Source organism: Lathyrus oleraceus, chromosome 5 (assembly GCF_024323335.1).
Source record: "Lathyrus oleraceus cultivar Zhongwan6 chromosome 5, CAAS_Psat_ZW6_1.0, whole genome shotgun sequence".
Lineage (NCBI taxonomy): Eukaryota > Viridiplantae > Streptophyta > Magnoliopsida > Fabales > Fabaceae > Lathyrus > Lathyrus oleraceus.
In genome coordinates, this window is record NC_066583.1 from 6,938,618 (window position 1) to 6,959,922 (window position 21,305).

At 34.0% G+C, this 21,305-nt stretch overlaps 1 protein-coding gene across 1 annotated transcript; it reads right to left on the bottom strand.

The window, feature by feature from the left end:
• Positions 1 to 16,462: 16,462 nt before the first annotated feature.
• On the bottom strand, positions 16,463 to 17,164 carry LOC127078417 (uncharacterized). Its single transcript, XM_051018876.1, has one exon. The coding sequence runs from the start codon at positions 17,162 to 17,164 to the stop codon at positions 16,463 to 16,465; it is 702 nt and encodes a 233-aa protein (XP_050874833.1).
• Positions 17,165 to 21,305: the final 4,141 nt, after the last annotated feature.

Here is a 21,305-nt window from a genome sequence, read left to right on the forward strand (position 1 = left end):
TTGAGAGTGTGATGCTTGGACTTGAGATGATTTAGCAGACTAATGAGAAGATCAAGATGATCCAAGAGAAGATGAAAGTTTCGCAAAGTCGTCAGAAGAGTTATCATGACAAGATGAGGAAAACACTTGAGTTCCAAGAGGGAGATCACGTGTTCTTGAGGGTTACTCTGGTAACTGGTATTGTTCGCGCATTAAAGTCTAAGAAACTTACATTGTGCTTCATTGATTTGTTTCAAATTCTTCAGAGAGTATGAGAGGTGGTCTACTAAGTAGCATTGCTGCCATATTTTTGAATCTTCGTGATGTATTTCATGTGTCTCAGCTGAGGAAGTACATTCCTGATCCATCTCTTGTGATTCAGTTGGATGATGTTCAAGTTAGAGAGAACTTGACAGTGGAGACCATGTCGTTGAGAATTGAGGATCATGAGGTGAAGAGCTTGTGAGGCAAGGATATCGCTTTAGTGAAAGTTGTTTATGGAGGTCCTGCTGGTGGTAGTGTGACGTGGGAGCTCGAGAGTTGGATGAGATAGTCTTATTCAAAGTTTTTGCCGTCAGGTAATTTTTTAGGGCAAAAAATTTATTAAGTGGGAGAGTTGTAACACCCTGGTTTGATTATTCGCTTATTTAATTATTTGTTTAATTTAATTGAGTAATTTATTTAAATAATTGTTTTTGTGATATATGACATGGTTGGTCGGTGACGACATTTGTGGTGTTTTGTGTTAATTAATTAGTTTAGTGGAAATTAATTAATTAAAAATTAGAGTTAATATGAATAATTAGGTCAGTTTTATGAATTGAGAGAGTTTAGTGGAGAGTGGAGGAAAGTTGAATCTTAGTTGGGAAAAAAGTGTAATTAAAAGGAATTAATTAGAATAATATATATTCTAAAAGTTAGAGAAAATAGGGTTGGAAATACTTTTCTATCAAAACGTAAAAACAAGGGACTTTGATAGAAGAACATTGTAAGGGAGAGTTAGGGCTTGAGAGAAGGGATCCTTTGAAGCTTGCTTTGTTGATTTTTGCCGGAATTAACAGATAAATGGGAGATTCTTCAGCTAAGGGTGTCTAATTCATGAAAGGGTTGAGAGATTTCCCTTCACCTCCAATAGGATTTCCTTCCTTTCATTTTATTGTGTTGTTTGCTGAATTGTATGGGTCCAACTCTGTTTTATGCCAAGATTTAATTGCAAATTCGTGCTATATAATTGTAATAATTGTTTCATATGCCACCTGTTCATAAACATGAGGTTTAACATGAAATATGGAGTTTTAAAGCATGAATAAGTTTTTATGATTAAATAGATGGAATCACATGTTAGATTAATAGGAAATAACATGCTAATGTGTGATAATCATCTGGGTAATAATTTTGGGTTATTTGGAAGTGTTTAGAATTGATTTGAGTGAGTTTTAGAGGTTCTGCAATGGCAGAACTTAATTCTGCTTCTGTTAGCAGGGTGACGGGTGTCACTTGTATGACGCCTTGGGCGTCATGTGCTGTGAAGCGCTGACGGGCGTCAAGTATATGACTACTAGTGATACTTGACTACTAGTGATTTTGATTATGTGTTCACCCATACTTTGTTTGATTCTGATTTTGAGTTTTATTATTATAATATGGTTGAACAAAGAACCTTAAGAGAACTTGTTGCAGTTGATTCACTTTTTGTTGATTGCCCTTATTTATCTGACTTTGATGACACTTATGCTTGTGATGTTTGTACTGATGCTCACTTATGTTCAGTTTGTACTGAAATTGAAGCTGCTTTATAAGGTGGTACTTCTTTTGATATTTCTATTGACAAATTGATGTTGCATATGTAAATGTAGCTCTTACTGCTAATTTTTTTCCATCCATTGAACAACCACCTGCTTTAGATCTAAAGTCGTTCCATGTGTTTTTCGAATTTAATGAGTTTTTTCATGTAATATCTTCATTTAAACTTGAATCTGAACAGGAACAGAAGTTGTTACAAGTATTGAGGGAACGTACGAGGGAAATTGGATTGACCTTGGTTGGTATTCTTGGTATTAGCTTATCAATGTGTATGCATCAGATACTAATTGAAGATGAAGCAAAAGCAGAGAGGCAGTCCCAAAGGCAACTTAACCTCTTAATTTTGGATGTTGTAAAAAATTAGATCTACATTGCACCAAAGGATAAAGAGAATACCATTTTCTCTTGCCCATTAAACACTTTTAACTATAGAAGAATGATATTTAATTCTGAAATAAAAAATGAAGACACTGATAAAATTTTCAAAGTCAATGGACACTACCACAAGCTACTCCATGGGAGTCCCACATTAGAAGAAGAAATTGTAGAAGAGCTCTCATTGAGAAATGCTACTTATACAGTTACCTGTCCTCCTTGACTCCTCGGGTGTGTTCTTGTCTCTCTCTCATCTTTCTTATTTTATGCTTGTTTCTTTCATTGGACAATGTGTGTATTAAGTATCGGGGAGGGATGTCATTTGATTTTCTTGTTTTGTTTTCTTCGTTTACTTTTATTGTTTTGTTTTCTTAAAAAAATTATGCATGCTTTTTCGTTGGTTTTTAGGATTGTGTTGTGTAAGTAATTTCTCCATTCTCTTGACTAAAGACTCGTGGTGTGATATGAGTGATTTTATTTGCATTTTTAGTATGATAAGTATGACTAAATTCTTAATTGTGCATCATTTGTAATTGATCAGTAGTCTTTGTGAGATTTTTAGCCTAGTAATGAATAACATTCAAAAATCTATCTCTTTCTTTCCTGTGTCATTTCACTCGTGTCTGTTAGTCTTTATAACTTAATATGAGTCTTTTGAAACTGTTTGTTTACTTGTTCACTTTGATATAATAAAGGCAAGTTGTTTCTGTTTTATTTTTTTAGTCACTTCAAAAATCTAACCCTAAAAATATCATCCCTTGTTTGAAACCTCTTTGAACATGTTTATCACATTCTTTGTTTGAAAATCATTACAAGTTAAAAATGAAAAACAATGTTATTACCCTATTTAAAAGGTTGAAAGAGTCTTGTTTGGAATTGTGTGGGGTTGAATCAATATAATTATGATATTTCAAAAGTTGACAGAAAATAAAAAAATAGAAAGAATAGAAAAAAAAGAAAAAAAATGGAAAAAGAAGAATGAAAATTTATATTACTGTCATGTTCCTTATGAAAAAGAAAAAAAAAGATAGAAAAAGAAAAAGAAATGATTACAAAGTTGTTGTTTAAAAATTTAATGAAATTTTAGTTCAACTCCCTCAATTTCTTTCAATTTCCTTTTGTCCCTGTAAATTTTAGCCTAGTACTCTTTAGGATTTATCCTACCCTTACCTTGACCCCGTTACAACCTGAATAAAGCTTTTTTAATCTTTGTGTGCATGTCTTTGAAATGTGGACATTAGAGTCTTTTCAAGTTTATGGTAATTCTAATTTTCATGATGTGTTTTGAGTGTAAACAGTTAACCTAAACACTTGAGAGTTTGGAGAATTTTACCTTGTGAGGATCTTGCTGCTTATGATGTACTCTTCGGTAAACTGTCTTCTTATTTGCTTTGACTGTCATAAAAAGTTACTCACTAACACCATATTACTTGAAGCTTAGAATGAGGATTTTACTTACCCCTTTGTGATCCCGAAATTCTTTGAAATTGCATGCTCTGTTTTGTTCTTATTTTTACTCTGTTTTGAATTTTGACTTTAGATTTTTCCTAGGAGTGCAAATGTTTAAGTGTTGGGGAATTTTAAAAATGTAGTAAAACGGAAGCGACACTCAAGTCGTATTGCAAGGACTATTGAATGATTTAACTAACTGAACGAAACAATGAAGGGGTTGAGGTTCAATTAAGATTATGATTAACATATTAATAGAATTTGATTGCGAATAATATTGTCAAATTAATCTACTATTCGGTCTTTAGCTTATCATCAATTAATATAATTCCAAAGCCCTAAACAGTTTGAATTCCCTTTCGATTACAACAACAACAACAGACGCAACTTGTACTAATATATGATATGCGTTCCTAATGTTTGAATTAAGCAAACGCGGTTACAGTATGGAACATACATCGATCAAAATAAATCAACCTTATTCTATTAGCAACAATCAAATTAAGCAAACAGTGACAACCAAATTAAGCAATCAAATTTATAGAAAGGATTTAAAAGGAATTGAAATTGCATTGGAAATTATAAAAAATCTCAAAATGGATGGAGACACAGTTACATCAAATCAATCCCTAGGATGTTAGTTCTCCATATAATTCGTAAAAGCTCTTCTAATTTTGTGAATACTTAACATCTCAAAACAAAGTTGTGAACTTGCTTAAATAATAAAAGGGAAATCGAACCCTAATAGCATCCGACCCAAAAAAACATCAAAACCAACCATAACTAATTATTTTATCAAGTGTGGAGATAAAATAAATTATTATATCCTTCTGCAATCTGAATTAGCTTCTGACTTTAACACGAAACTTGTAGTTTATCCTTAGCTTTCCAACGCATATTAGAACACGTCAAACTACATCATGTAGCTCAAGTCATGACCTGCACAACAAGACGGTGTCAAATTACCGCTTATTCAGAAAATAATTAATCGGATTAAAATAAAAACAGAAATAAGTTAAACTTAGGAAATGCAGTCAACATAATAAAATAAAAGTAACAAGTCATAAAAATACCTTAACACAAAGCAAAATACGGTGTATTAAAATATATTGATCAAGTACTAACAAGCGTCAGGTATATGACAGGGAGCCCGTCATGGTCTCTAGGCAAGTGTAGTATTGACGATCGTCACATGAGTGACATGTTGGGGGACGGGGTGATGACGGGCGTCACCCCGGTGACGGGCTACCCATCATCGTGTCAGTGGATGTGTTATGATATGCTGAGTTGGATTTTAAGGTTGGTTTGTTGTGCGGTCGATGATTGGTTGTTGTTTGGTGTATTTTGATGAATATGAGTTGATTAATCAAATTATATAACTAATGGAGTGATATTATACATAAATGAGTAATATGTGTAATTGTGTGGTGGAAATGAGGCGTGCTTATGAATTATGGTGCATACTTGTTGATGAGTTATTGAGATGCATAATTAGGAGTGATAATTACTATTGACACTGTCTATGTATATTTGTTTATAGTTAGAGTGGGGCTATATTGCATATTTTGTTATTATGTGATTATATACAATTAAAGTGGGGGTGTATTGCATTTTTATATGTTGTATTATATGTGTTGTTGTTATGAAAGAAATATGTTTGCTAGTTCAGAGTGGGGACTAATGAGTTGTCCCAAGCTCAAAGTGCAAGCTTGGGGTTCGTAGAGATTGGAACTCGGTATGTATGAAGATCTAAACGTTGAGTCGACACCACATGCATATTGAATTGAGTTGTGAGTCTAGTTCAAAGTGGGGAACGTGACGAGCATGAGTCGACTCAGTATTGCATTATGTTATATGATGATAAGATGTTTTTGTAATGATGAATGCTATTGCATGATTGTGTGTGAGTGAGATGTGAATACATGACGTTAATGTGCATTCTGATACGTGGATGATTGTGTAGATGTGTGAATATATCCTGATTGTTTATGCACAATTTATTATTTGAACGTGTTCTCACCCCCTTTTGTGTTGTTTCGTTTGTGCTCATCTAGAGTGCAGATAATTGGGTACCCGAGTATGACCTTGAGGTTGAGGACGGTGTTGTGCCTTTTCAATTGCTTATCATTCGAGTCTATAGTTGGATTCAATCTTATATGTAACACAAAGGGACAAATTTTTTTGTTGTTTATTTTATATTGCATATCTTTCTGTTGATTCATGATGTTATGAACCGTGTTTTTAAAACTAATAATGTTGTTGAGGCTTATAATGTCAAACATTTCATAATTTTCCGATATTTATCAAATGAGTCGTTTAATTATTATATGGTTCAAGATGTTTAGATGGTTATGAGTAGCATCCTGCTTGGTGAATAATTGTGATTTATACATATTTCATTTATTTATTCGTCGAGTCGGGAAGTAGGGTGTTACAAAAGCTCCATAAAAAGTCTAATATATCAGAGATACATAATTTTGGATCTCGAGAAAGTTACTCCATCAAATTAAACAAGTCTCTCTATGAGTTAAAACAATATGGGCACATGCGATATAATTGTCTTAATGAATATTTGATAAGGGAGAGATATACAAATAAGTCCATATGTCCTTGTATATTTATGAAAATGTCTATAAAATAATTTTCTATAATAGTTGTCTATGTAGATAACATAAAATTATTGGAACTCCTGAAGAGATTCAAAAAGCTATAAATTATTTGAGATGAAGGAATTGGGAAAGAAAAAGTCTTTACTAAATGAACATTTAGACAATGGAACTTTTATATGCCAAAAAAGTTATATAGAAAAAGTGTTAAAGTGTTTCTATATGAGAAAATATCATATATAACAAAAATGCTACAATATTCCTTTATGGACAAATCTCGTCTGTTATCTACCTCTATGATGTTAGATTATGGGATGTACAGACGATTCTTTTAGACCAGAAGAGGAAGAAAAACTAATTGGTCCTGAAGTACCATATCTTAGTGTAATTCAAGCACTAATCTATCTTTCTAATTATTATCGCATCTCGAAAAATATGATTCCTCACGATGGTCGCGGAAAAATGTGTTCGAACAGAGTCGCCACCGAACTTTATTTATCCCAATGAAGGAATAGGAAAATATCAATAAAACCTTTAGGAAATAGAATAATGGTCGTCGCAACCATATTCGGGTTCGGGAGTGGGTTACGTAAGGGGAAGGTATTAGCACCCCTTACGTCCGTTGTACTCAACGGGAACCTTTTAGTTCTAATTTGAATTTTGTGTGTTAATTTATGTTTGTTTGTTATCTTTGGGTTATAAATATTAAAAATAGAAATGGATGAGAACCTCAGAAAGGGAAAGGAGAGGTTTTTTATTAGTGTGCTCACAAAGATACAACAATCTCCTGCCTACGTATCCTTAAATAAGGAAATCAGAGCATTCGTAGTTCGGGGAACTACGGTTGGTTGGTGTCTTTTAGTGAACGACTGTTTTAGATCGCGTTCTAAAGGCTAACGTTGGTTTGTCTACTCTCGGCGAAGGCTTAAGCACTAGTTTGTTGCGCGCGTTATAAGAGATTAAACAGTTTTCTTTCTGAAAAGAATTTTGATCACACAAGGGTGATAAGTTGGATTAATATGCTTGACGTTTTGTTTGATTGGTTTTGATCGCACGGGGGCGAGAAAGAAATATATTTGATGTGTTGGGACATTTTGTTGGATGACGATTACTCGGATATTCGAGTAAGACAACTCGTATCCTAATAGTCGAGGAGAGGAATCGAAGGCTTTAGATCATCTCCCTTTTCATCCTTTATTATGAAAGGAGTTGATAATAGTTACGGTATTTTGAATGGATGACGATTACTCGGACAGTCGAGTAAGACAACTCGTATCCTAATAATCGGAAAAGGGAATAGAAGACTCTAGACCACTTTCTTTTCCATCTGAGTGTTTATGAAAATAGGTTTATGTATGGTTAACGTTTTTAGAATAAACGACAAGTGCTCGAATGGCTAAGTAAGACAACTTATATCCAAGCATTTGAGAAAAGGAATTGAAAACTCAAGACCATCTCCCTTTTCGTATATCTTTGATTGATTTATTAATTTACGGAAAAATGACAATTGTTCGACTGACCGAGTAGGAGAACTCGTATTCAAATAATTGAGGAGAGAAGTTGAAAACTCAAAGTCATCTCCTTTTTCATTTTGTTATTATGAAAGTGTTTTGATTTAATCGGGGTTTGGAAGTTTGTGGAGAAATGACAATTATTTGACTAACCAAGTAAGAGAACTTGTATTCAAATAATCGAGGAGAAAAATTGAAGACTCAAAGTCATCTCCTTTTTCGTTTCTTATTATAAAATGATTTGATTTGTTTGTGCTTAGGTGGATAGAAATGACGATCATTTGACTAACCGAGTAAGAGAACTCATATTCAAATAATCGAGGAGAGGAGTTGAAAACTCAAAACCATCCCCTTTTTCATTTCCAAATGAAATGGTGTTTAATTATGATTAGGTATTTCAATTTTATTTTAAAAAAGAATACTCGATGTTGGATCGAGATTTTAAATTTGTGTTTACAAATGAAATGGATTTTATTAGTGAATCAATCATCTACTCGACTAAAAAATCGAATAGGTCTCATTGTAAGAAAGCCCAAGAGTAAGCTATATGAGGTTGATGGCGATGCTTTAAAAGCGATCGACTTACAAAGGTTTTTGAAAATGGGCTCGATTTCGAATCGAGAATTATGATTTTAATGGTTTTGGATTGATGATGAAATGGAATGAAATAAATCAATCAATATTTAATTAACTAAATTAATTAATTAAAGTTTGATTAAATCAATTAATTAAATTAATTAAGATTAATTATCAAAATTATTTATTCAAACCAAATAATCATGTTAATTAAAATTAATTAATAGTAATTAACTAATTAAGCAAAAATTCAATTGATTAATCAATTTAATTAAAAGAATGAAAATATGTGATAACGTCGATTAAAAAAAGATTGGATTGAATTGGTTACAATATGCTCAAAACCGGTTAGAGCGAAATGACAATATGATTTGTGTCATACGCAAGATCGTAACACGGTGAAAATATACAATTAATTTATAGAAACTTTGGCGGCATAACGACATAGAGTCGAATTCGTAGGTAAAAAAAATCCGGTTTAAAATGGAATGAAATAGTAGCAACACAATATTATATCTACATTGCACTCTTAATAGGCACACTATAAATGACAAGATACCCATTGATAGAAAAATAAAATTCATTTTCACAATGGTAAAATAAAAGGGATTACATCAGAGACTAAATAAAAAGTCTATGTTTCTTTTAACACAACCAACCAAAACAAAACCAATTGTGCTCTTGGGAACAAAACATTAAATTGAGTTTCAATAACTAATAATCATTATACTATTAGAAACAAAACTAAAATCTAATTAGTCAATGTACACTACTTTAATAATTTTAAAAAAAACTTAACAATATCATAATGTTTAGAAATGGAAGAACATAAGTTTTGGGAAATATCCACCAAACATGATTAACACTTATCAACTCCGTGCGCATCCTTTTAGAAATTACCACAAAAGAATTCATGGCAAGTTCATAATAGTATCAAACTTAAGCCAAGAATGAGCACCAGCTAACAACATCCACACAATCCCCAAATGCCCAACATACAGGATACTCACAAATGCTTTTATACAAAACAAACACCAACAACAATGTAAACAAATCAAAATTAACAAGAAAAGCCTATAGAAAAACAGTACATGATATACCTTGAACCTTATAAGAATCTTCCACTGAATCAATATTATAGAAACTAGAATAATAATGTAGCATAATAAAAATCAACTTATGAATATTTACAAGGTTATTCATCCCGAAACACACTCCATCACAGAACATACGACATTGAAATTTATGCAATAAAGCCGACATGTAATGCAACCATATTGAAACCGAAACAAATATTAAAGCTATAAGCATGATTCAACAGCTAGAACAGAACCAGAATATAATACAAGTTCCTATTTATAACAGTATTTTCAACATTATAATATCGAATACCAAAACTGTATAACCCAATCGGAAAGGAAGTAAATATGCAATTGAAACAGAAATATAATCGAAACATTTACACGTCGAAGTTTCGAATGATATTCAATTTTAAACGCGACAACTTAAGCACACAACAACAACACGATCACATCGAAAATACCCCGGAAAAGAATATTACAACATACCCATCAGCATAGATTACTGCAACCGAATCAAAACCAAAACTATGGCTATAACAAACAACATAACATCCAAGAAAACATGACATAAACTGTTATAGGCGATGCCAAACCATTTTAATTCCGCAGCAAGAAAATAATAGCATTAAACCTGTAACAAATCCATTGTAATCAATACTAAATTACCCCGACATAACACATCATGAAGTTCAATATGCCCAAAAAATCAACATGATACGATTAACAGGGCGTAAAGAGAATAACATCAACAAACCTGTTGGATACAACAATAAACAAAAGCCTTGCCCATAAGAACAATATAACACTTTGCCAAACGGAAAACCAACTGGACGTGCCAAATATAAGTTGCAATTCAATATGTATAATGCTCACAAATTATCATAACAGCAAAAACCTTTTAGAGTTAGTTACATCAACACTTTGGTAAGATAATCTACAGACTAAAATACAATATGAAATTAGTAGAGAATAATGAGGCCAAAGTCGTATTCAAACCGATTACCTAATGGAATCAATTTTAGAATATCCATATTACTATAATAGTTGCAACAAGTTATGATACAAGAGAAATCAACACAAACCAGTGATAAAAGTTACTGTAATAACAGAGTTATTCTTAAAATCACAACACAGTAAGCATACGAAATCAAGATATTTACCGAAGTTGTGTTTCTGCTGTCATTTGTTGTTGTTGCAGAGCTGGAAGGTTTGTTGCTTGGTTTCGTCGGTTGTGGAAGCACGGAGGAAAGAAACAAGGCGAAGTTGCTCAAATTCCCGTTGTTGCGGAAACACGGGTTGGGTCGAGGTTGTGGTCGTTATTGTCTTACCTTTACAAAACTTGGTCTTTTTTCAGAGTTTTTAAGTCACAAAAGAAACGTCGTCACCGCCACTATTGCAACATACAGTGATGGTTGAACGGGCCTTCTAAACCGGATGGAAATTCACCAGAGACGAAGGTTGGAGGTGTTGAATCCAGAGGACGAAGTGGTGGAGAACCGTCGGAGGCGCGGTTGGTTGTTTTGACGGAAGCGAAAATGAGGTGTTAGTGTGGTGAAAGGGTGGAAGACGATGGAGTATTTGAAGAAGAAGAATGGTAATGGTTAAGGGTGAGGCGCTCAGGGAAAGACCCAGAGGCTTATTCTCTTTTTCCATTTTTAATCCTTTTCTTTATTTTTTGAGAGAGAGAGTAAGTTAGTGTCTGTTGGTCCCCTTTGTGAAGTCAGCAGAGAGAGTAAAATATAACAATCTCCAATGGACAAAACCTTATTCTTTTCTTTTTTTATTTTCGCTGGGAGAGATTGATGGAATGGGTAGGTAGTGATGGAAATGAGGGTAACGTGTGAGAGAGGAAGCGTGAGGTGAGTGTAGCGTGTAGGGAGTGTGAAGAGTGATGAGTCTTACTTTTATTTTCCTTTTCCTTTTTTATGAATAATTCTTATTATCTATTATTAAAGAAAAATATTCATTAAAAATTCTTACACAGTAATTTAATTTAGAAAATTATAATAATAGACAAATCTCTAATTTTGAATATTAAAACAAAGAAATAAAAGGATTGATTATAAATAGAAGTTGGATGCAAATTTGCTTGAAAAATTAAATCAGACACACTAAAATGATCAGCACAAAATATACTTATTGAAAAAATACAGCGTTTCTTCAAATTTTGAAATAAATTTGCACCGGTTAAAAGGCTCAGGCGGGTCAAAATGCAATCGAAACAGCCGCTAAAATAAACAACGAGCACACCAGTTTAAACTACGTGAACCGTAGATTAATAATACTGGTGTCTGTAATTTTAATTTTGAAACTTTTTACCTGCTGATTTGTGCACGTTCTTGAGAAATGATTCAACCGATTTGCCAGTATTTTCAATAAATTTATTCTGACTGATATTTTAGTTATTATTCATGATGGAATGCATGTCATACTGTGCATATGATGCAAATTAAAAATGAAATTGATTTTACAAAAATTTAAATATGCCCAGACAAAATTGGGGTATGACAGCTGCCCCTATTTCATTATCTTGAAGTAGAAGGTGAGAATGACAATAGTCTTCGTACATTCGTAGTAGAAAGTAATTAAATACGAAAAGACCCAAATTTTGTCCTTGGAAATGCAAGGAAGAAAATATAGGAAGAAAATGCAGTGAGAAATAGTGAGAGACGTTATCCTAAAGTAAAATGGAACAGCCAAGACTTTCTAGGAGTCGTCAGAACAATATCTTGGACGTCATAGTCGAGATATGTTAGTAATGGAATGACATCCCTATCTAAATCTCAAGATTTTTCAGGATGCTAGAGCAGTATAAAGAAAATCTGGCATGAGACTCTTCATATTGATGAAGCAGCATCTCAACAGTAAAGGTGAGATTTTCTGTATCGAGTCGAAGCAGCATCTTATATGATAGAATTAAGATGTTCCAGCAAGGGAAAGATACCTTAATTTAATCTAAGACTCTCCGAGGATATTAGAGCAGTATTTCTAAAAAAATCTGAAATGAGACTCTTCATATTGATGAAGCAGCATCTCAAACAGTAAAAGTGAGATTCTCTGTATCGGGTCGAAGCAGCATCTTATATGATAGAATTAAGATGTTCCAGCAAGGGAAAAATATCTTAATTGAATCTAAGACTCTCCGAGGATATTTAGAGCAGTATCTCTAACAGAGAAATGAGATTCTTCAGATAAATGAAGCAGTATCTTAAATATTCGTCTGTTGGGGGAAATTTTTAAGAAAATACTCCTTTTGAGGGAGATTTACTAGAAATGCTCTGCAGGGGAAAAGCTCATAAGAGACTTTTTAGGGTAACCTCTGCTTGGGGAGTAATGATTGTAAAGAAAAATGCTGGAAATATCATTTTTAATCATAAAGTTGAACAATGATTTGCTGAGAAATAATTCTATGAGCACATGCAGGGAAATAACTTTATTTGGAAATGAGAAATGTCCAAGATATACATGAATGACCTTGGATCCTGATATTTTATGTTTGATTCTTGTATGATGTTCCACTTTAGGTGGGAATACCATGCATGGGATGATGCATGAGATGCATGTACGTATGCAATTGTTGGGGATATTTGGATGTGTATGAGAATGCAAATGATTTTTTTTGATTTTGTATAAGGTTATGCATAAGTATGCTGATGATTGATATGACTGTGTTTTTTTGAATTTTCTGTTTGGTAGGAAAACCATGTATGGATGATTCGTGTGATGCATGTGGGAATGCAATTGGGTAATTGGATGCTTTTGTAGGGTTTTATTCTTGACTGCCAATGAGGTTGTACTTTATATGGGAACTGTCAGATGAGAACTAGTGAAGGAGACTGAACTGCCAGATGAGGACAACACCTGAAGGATATGTTACCAGACGCGAACTGGTGAAAATAATTGAAATGTCAGACGAGACTGAGTTTGTTTTTGTTTGTCAAATAGGAACTGATTTTTAAAGTAGGCTACCAGACGAGAACTGGTGAAAATAATTGACTCCCAGACGAGAACTGGTATCGAAATAGGTGACCTACCAGACGAGAACTGGTATTAAGAGATAATTTACCATACAAGAACTGGTATTAAGAGATAATTTACCAGACGAGAACTGGTATTAAGAGATAATTTACCAGACGAGAACTGGTATTTGGCAAATGATTTGTCGTACAAGAACTGATTTTTGATATAGTTTTCCAAACGGGAACTGGACTTTGGAATAAGTTGCCAGACGGGAACTGTGCTTTGAAATAAATTGCCAGACAGGAACTGTTTTTTTGAAAAGGTTTGCCAGACGGGAACTGGGATTTTCGAAATAAGTTGCCACACAGGAACTGGGCTTTTGAAATAAGTTTCCAGACGGGAAATGGGCTTTTGAAATAAGTTGTCAGACGGGAACTGGACTTTGAAATGAATTTCCAGACGAGAACTGGACTTTGAAATGGTCAAGGGATGTTGGGCTTTGGTGTCAGATTTTGCATTTCAAGGCTTTTTGATGCCAGGTTCATGTTATAGGGTTAGACCCGATGAATTTTATGCATGGTTTTATTTTAGAGCAAAGTGACATGACTAATGCGTGATGATGATTTATGTAATGATTTGCAGGTTTTCAAAATGCCCCTGTGTGGGTGTTGGAAGATAAGGTTCTTTCTAGAAATGCTTATGTCTGTCAAAAGGTTATTTTATGGGGTGGTAGCATGATTCCCCGACACTTGTCTCGAACTCTATGGTTGCTGACGTGCGAAAAAGCTTTTGCTTGAACTGCTTGAAAACATGGAGAGGACTCGCTCCTGTATGGCTCATCTTGCCCCAATGTGATGGGTCTATGCAAAATGTTTACCTCGAAAGGATTTTGAAAGCAATTGTACCATATTTTGGAGATGGATTGCCCCAAAATTTTGATCCATGAAAGGATTTATCCTTGGTTAACCGACTCTTAGAGTGGTTGACTTTTCTGTGATCTTGAGGTAGCTTGCCCCGGTATGAGCATTGAAGCGACTTAACTCACCCTAACTGAATATTGAAAGGGTCTGCCCCTGGCCAACAAAACCTCTAGGTGATTTGCCCCTAGTTAATAGAGTCTTGAGATGATTTACTCTGGATCAAATGATTCTTGAAATGACTTGCCCCTGATTAACAGATGTTTGGAGATTGTTTAAGACTGGCCAATTCTAGGAATAATCTTTCTATGATCAACTGATGTTTAGGTGGCATGCCCCTGGTTCGTGGGTTATGAGGTAATCTTGATTATGGTGAATGGTCAAGTTCCACTGGTTGCTTTTTGTTGAAATTTCAATGATGTCGAGTACTGAATTGCAATTAAAATTGTTCACTTATAAATGGTAATTTTAATGCGATATTCATGCAAATTTTGAAAAAGAATCATTTATTGGAATGATGTGATAGTGTGTGACGAGTGGACTATGAGTCCAAATGTAATGTTGATTTAGCAATTTAAAGTGTGAAAGACACATCGAGAATAATGACATTGATGTTGAATATTAGAAAATCCTTAGGAGTCAGTTTACGCAACCTTGTTGTAGTATGCTTTCGGAATAAACCCTACTTCAATTAGGTCTTTTAAGGGTTGTAACGTGGTTTGGTTCATGGCTATTGAAACAAAGGATGTAAGTCTCAAAGTTTATTTTAACCCACCTCTTATTCATGATGATCTCCAATCCTACGTTCAATTAATTCGACACACACTTACTCTTACGAGATTTTAGCAGTGTAAGATCTTTTTGAAATGACAGTCACTTATTTTGCTCTTTATGGATGTTGGTGATCTTTTGATTTGGATATGGTGGTCACTGAATCTCGTTTTGTTTTGTTGAGATTTTTTTCGTGACCTCATTTGATTTTTTTTTATCCCTAACTTTTGCCTGAACTGCTTTTGAAGCTTTTAGTCCATCGGGATTGCCCTAATTTTTGCCTAAGTCGCCTCTTGGGTGTTCGACTTAGCGGGCTTTTCTTTGATTTTTATTTTTGATAGGTCGTGACTGCCAAGTCAATGGTCATTGAAGAACAAACGCCATAAATTTTGGATTTTGCATGGTTCCTTCTACACTTCAGGATGTGTGCGAAGAATATCATGTGGTTGATCCTCATACGGGATGTTTCATCTTGAAATTTGAATGCGTAGTCAAATTAACTGAACACTACCCTTCCCCAGGTTAAACAGAAGGGTTTGTTCATCCGAAAGAAACACCTACTTCTAGGCTCAAAGTGGTTGACTAGGGATTAACTCCTTATCTCTCAAGTGTTTGGGAATTTGAAACAATGCATGTACATCATCAGCAAGATTTTATCCGAAACATACAATCAACAATTATGGGTATTTTGTTTTCGTCATCCTCCCTCAAATCTTTTCTAAAACAAAAGTTATGATAAAGAAAAGTGAATGGGAGAAACACTGATGTATTTTTTGTTTTTGATATAAGAGAATAAAAATGAGCGAATGCGAGATAATTAATTCAAAACATGCATCATTACTTCATCAATATTACCATTAAAAACAAACAATGTTTAAACACAAGCATCTCTTAACAACAAAGAAACTACAAATGCAAAAATAGAAACCAATCAATCCAACGATTGCCAGTGTTGAGGATGTCTTCCTGTCTGAACTACTGGCATTATGAGGTACTCTATGAAATATTTGAACTCATTATGACGAGAGGTTAACGTGCACCAATAAGCTTCCTTCTGAAAAGGATATGTACCTTTTGTCTATCAATTGTTGCACTTTAGCCTTGAAAGCATTGCAGTCTTCAGTTAAACGCCCTATTGTTCCAGCATGATATCCACATTGCACATCGGGATCATATCCAGATGGGTATGGTTATGACAATGGCCTAAGAGACTTGGGCTCCACTAGCGATCTTTGAATCAGACATGGCAAAAGTTGACTGTATGACATAGGGCTTGGATCGAGAGGAGCATTCCTTCTTTCTAGATTATTTCGAGGCCTGTGCTGGTTTTGATGCTGATTCTGATATCCTTGACCACGAGATCTTTGATTTGTATGAGGAACAGTCCATGGTTGCTTGGATGGTGCTTTATGCCTTGCCGGTTGCCTATAAGGCTAACATGGTGTTGGAAATGGTGATTGCTGAGAAGGTGAAGAACCATAAGGTCTGGCTGGTGCATCGTGAGAATACCCAACATTTACCATGACTGCATTTATTTCATCATCCTCTTCCTTTTGGGAATCCCTGAGGGATTCTGTCTCACTAGCTTGGTTGCTCGAGGCACCTTGGATTCTTCCACTTTTTAGGGCACTCTCGACGCGTTCTCCAATTGTCACTAAGTTAGCGATGTTTGATGTTGCGTTGCTAATTATCCTTTCGAAGTATGGACTTTGCAGGGTATCCCTGAATAATTGCATCAACTCTTTGTCTAAGAGTGGTGGCTCAACGCAAGCCGCTAACTCTCTCCATCTCTGAGCATACCCTCTGAAAGATTCACTGTCTTCCTGGGATAAGGCTCTTAGCTGCATGCGGTCGGGAGCTATGTCCATATTATATTTGTATTGCTTTAAGAATGCGTTAGCTAGTTCCAACCATGATTGAACATGATTCCTTTCTAACTTCATGTACCAACTTAATGAGGCCCCAGTCAAACTGTCCTGGAAATAATGAATCATCAACTTATCATTGTGGGCATGATAGGTCATTTTTCGACAAAACATCACCAAATGGTGCTTTGGACAGCCATCCCCTATGTACTTCTCAAATTCTGGTGCTTTGAATTCTGCGGGCATAACCAAACCAAGTACCAAACACATGTCTAAAGTATTCAGTTCAAGAGTATTTTGTCCTTCTATGGCCTTGAGTCTTTTCTCTAGCACGTAACATCTTTTAGCAATCTCATCATCTTGTGGTTGTTCAGCATTAACCACTAGGCTTGTTCCATGGGAATCTGGCACGGAGAATGCAAAACTGTGATACTCAACAACATCATGACATGAGGGATCTTGAACAACATGACGTTCTTGTACAATAGAGTTATTAATTGGGGTTCGCAGAAGCTGAGGTTGGGTAGGACCATTTACTGGAGCTAGAATAACATTCTCTACGACTGCAGTCTACTGAATGTTGTCCTCCCTCTTTTCTAGAGCTAACATAGCCTCCACAAGTTGGTCTACTTGGTTTTTCATCGAGTCAACATCTCCTCTTAATGCAATGTGATTTTGCTCTAATGGATCCATAGTTTTTCAAGAGCTACTTTTAGTTTGATATAAGTGTCGGGAAATCAACTGCAGGTTATGGACGAAGGATGGATGAGTTTTTTTGTATTTATTTTTTTGGTGAAAAATGATATGCAACGCATGACGATTGCAGATGCAATGATACATGTATGAGTGTAGTGACATGTTCAGGATCACAGGTTCAAAGTGTTTTTAGATAGATCAGAATAACGGGTAAATAACGGGTATCTCTGGTTAATGTAACCCCAGGGGTAGGCTCTACAGTTGGTAGGTTCCTAGAGTCACTGATGTTTCTTGAGAACGTCACTGTCGTGACGAAGACTCGTCGGACAATAATATCCTTAAGAAGATCTCGTCTATGTGAGGTCTTTGTATTATCCAAACAAGGAAAACTCCATGAGGATTCTACTACACAACTCTCGAGTCCAGGGTTCTAACAAGGTTCTCAGAGTCCTAGATCGAGGTTGGAAATATTACTGTAAGATAGTAATACGTCCAAGGGATCTCATCTGATTGGGGCTTTCGTATTAACCCAACAAGTCTGAAACTTCGTAGGTTAATACTACATAACCGCCAGATATAGTGGGTTAAAAGGTCCCTAGAGTCATTGATCCAACTTGAGAATACTATCGTCGTGACAAAAACTCGCCGCGCAATAATATCTCAAGAGAATCTCCTCTAGGCGGGGTCTTCGTATCTTCCCAACAAAGAAGACTCCTTGTGGGCGTCCACTATGCAACCACCAACTTAAACTTATGGTTTTTCTCAGACTCAGGTGAAGAGCCTATCTTACAAAGTATCACCGACTAGAGAACCCCAAATAAAACATATTCAATAATTCACAATACAATAATCATGACAACATAATAATAGCAGAATAAATAACAAACAGATAAAATTAACACACAATACATCAACTGAACTAAGTTAGGCTTCACTCTCTTTTGCTTGGAAATATCCCCAGCAGAGTCGCCATCTGTCGCATCTCGAAAAATACGATTCCTCGCGATGGTCGCGGAAAAATGTATTCGAATAGAGTCGCCACCGAACTTTATTTATCCCAATGAAGGAATAGGAAAATATCAATAAAATCTTTAGGAAATAGAATAATGGTCGTCGCAACCATATTCGGGTTCGGGAGTGGGTTACGTAAGGGGAAGGTATTAACACCCCTTACGTCCGTTGTACTCAACGGGAACCTTTTAGTTCTAATTTGCATTTCGTGTGTTAATTTATGTTTGTTTGTTATCTTTGGGTTATAAAATATTAAAAATAGAAATGGATGAGAACCTCAGAAAGGGAAAGGGGAGGTTTTTTATTAGTGTGCTCGCGAAGATACAACAATCTTCTGCCTACGTATCCTTAAATAAGGAATATAACAATCTCCAACGGACAAAACCTTATTCTTTTCTTTTCTTATTTTCGCTGGGAGAGACTGATGGAGTGGGTAGGTGGTGATGGAAATGAGGGTAACGTGTGAGAGAGGAAGCGTGAGGTGAGTGTAGCGTGTAGGGAGTGTGAAGAGTGATGAGTCTTACTTTTATTTTCCTTTTTTATCAATAATTCTTATTATCTATTATTAAAGAAAAATATTCATTAAAAATTCTTAAACAGTAATTTAATTTAGAAAATTATAATAATAGACAAATCTCTAATTTCGAATATTAAAACAAAGAAATAAAAGGATTGATTATAAATAGAAGTCGGATGCAAATTTGCTTGAAAAATTAAATCAGACACACTAAAATGATCAACACAAAATATACTTATTGAAAAAATACAGCGTTTCTTCAAATTTTGAAATAAATTTGCACCAGTTAAAAGGCTCAGGCGGGTCAAAATGCAATCGAAACAGCCGCTAAAATAAACAACGAGCACACCAGTTTAAACTACGTGAACCGTAGATTAATAATACTGGTGTCTGTAATTTTAATTTTGAAACTTTTTACCTGCTGATTTGTGCACGTTCTTGAGAAATGATTCAACCGATTTGTCTGTATTTTCAATAAATTTATTCTGACTGATATTTTAGTTATTATTCATGATAGAATGCATGTCATACTGTGCATATGATGCAAATTAAGAATGAAATCGATTTTATAAAAATTTAAATATGCCCGGACAAAATTGGGGTATGACAATTATACACACTATGATATGTTGATTTATATAACTCTACTAGTAAGATATAATTTTTGACATACACGAAGACATTTGAACGAAGTCAAACACATACTTCGTTATCTTAAGCACAAATAGACATGTGTTTGTTTTAATCAAAAGAATCCAAATTGTAATTAACATGTTATGTAGAAATAAGCTACTTATCAAATCATCATAATGGTATATCTTACATATTATTTATTTATTTATGGTGGTACAACTATTTCACGGAGACATATGAAACAAATCATAAGAACAACTTTATTTAATTATGACGAAATTTTTAGCACTACATGAGTCACGTGGATAATGCGTTTGATTGAGATTCCAAATTCAACACACACACACAAAAGACTTATGGTTTGACTTCAGAAAAAAGAAATGCAACAATCATATATGAAGATAATACTGCATGCATTACTCAATTGAAAGATGACTATATTAAAGAAGATCGAACAAAACACATTTCTCCAAAGTTATTTTTTCACTCATGATCTTCAGAAAAATGGTGATATAAGCTCCAACAAATTTGTTCATGTGATATTCTTGTAGACCATTTCACAAAATCACTCCCTAATGAAACTTTTAACCAACTAGTGCAAACGATTAGTATTCATCGTCGAAGAAATGATCGTCATTCAACTGAGGGGGAGAAATGAATACGTTCAGCTGAGGGTGAGAAATGAAATTTTCTTAAAAGGATATTGTACTCCTTTTCCCTTCAATATATTATTTTTTCACCAAGTTATTATTTTTCTGTTAGTAAGGTTTTAACGAGGTATATCTTGAACAAACATCTAAGAGGGGACTTTTATGAATACTGGATGAATGTCTTCCTATAATTTCCTTTCTTATTTGTAATAACTTGTATTGATTAGTAATGAGGTAGTTCTCTCACAAAGAATGTTGTACTCTTTTTCCTTCACTATAATTTTTTTCACTGAATTTTATCTAATAAAGTTTTAACGAGTCATATTCTTTATGGACATCTATGAGAAAGTGTTATAAAAGGAATAATTATGGATGTCCATCCATTAAGAAATTTCATATTGATTTTCTATTTATTATATATGTCTTATAAATAGGGCTCGTATTGTATTTCATTCTGAATGAGTCACTAGGAACCACAATAATATAATAAACTATTCTTTTTCTCTTTCTCTCTACTCTTTTATTATATTATTTTTTTATTAATTTCGTAATAATAATTATTTATTATCAAAATATTATAAAATACATACACTAAATAATCAATTAAAATTTAGGTTTTATAATAATGTCAATTTGAAAATTATAACAATTATATTACACTAACTATAACTTTTTATTTGATTTTATCATGTTATTTCTTTTTATAAATATGAGTAATCTAAAAAGTTTTTACAATGCACTACAAATATTGTCACAAATTAATTAGTTAAATTTAATATTTTTTCTATTTTATAAATATTAAAAAATAAGAATTTCACAATAAAAAAAATATATTTTTATAATATTCATGAGAAAATGACATATTTTATAAACTTAAAAAAATATTGATTATTTATATAAAACA

Excerpts from the sequence above, each read along its gene's own strand:
- LOC127078417 (XM_051018876.1), bottom strand. The coding sequence starts at position 17,164 with ATGTGTTTGGTACTTGGTTTGGTTATGCCCGCAGAATTCAAAGCACCA.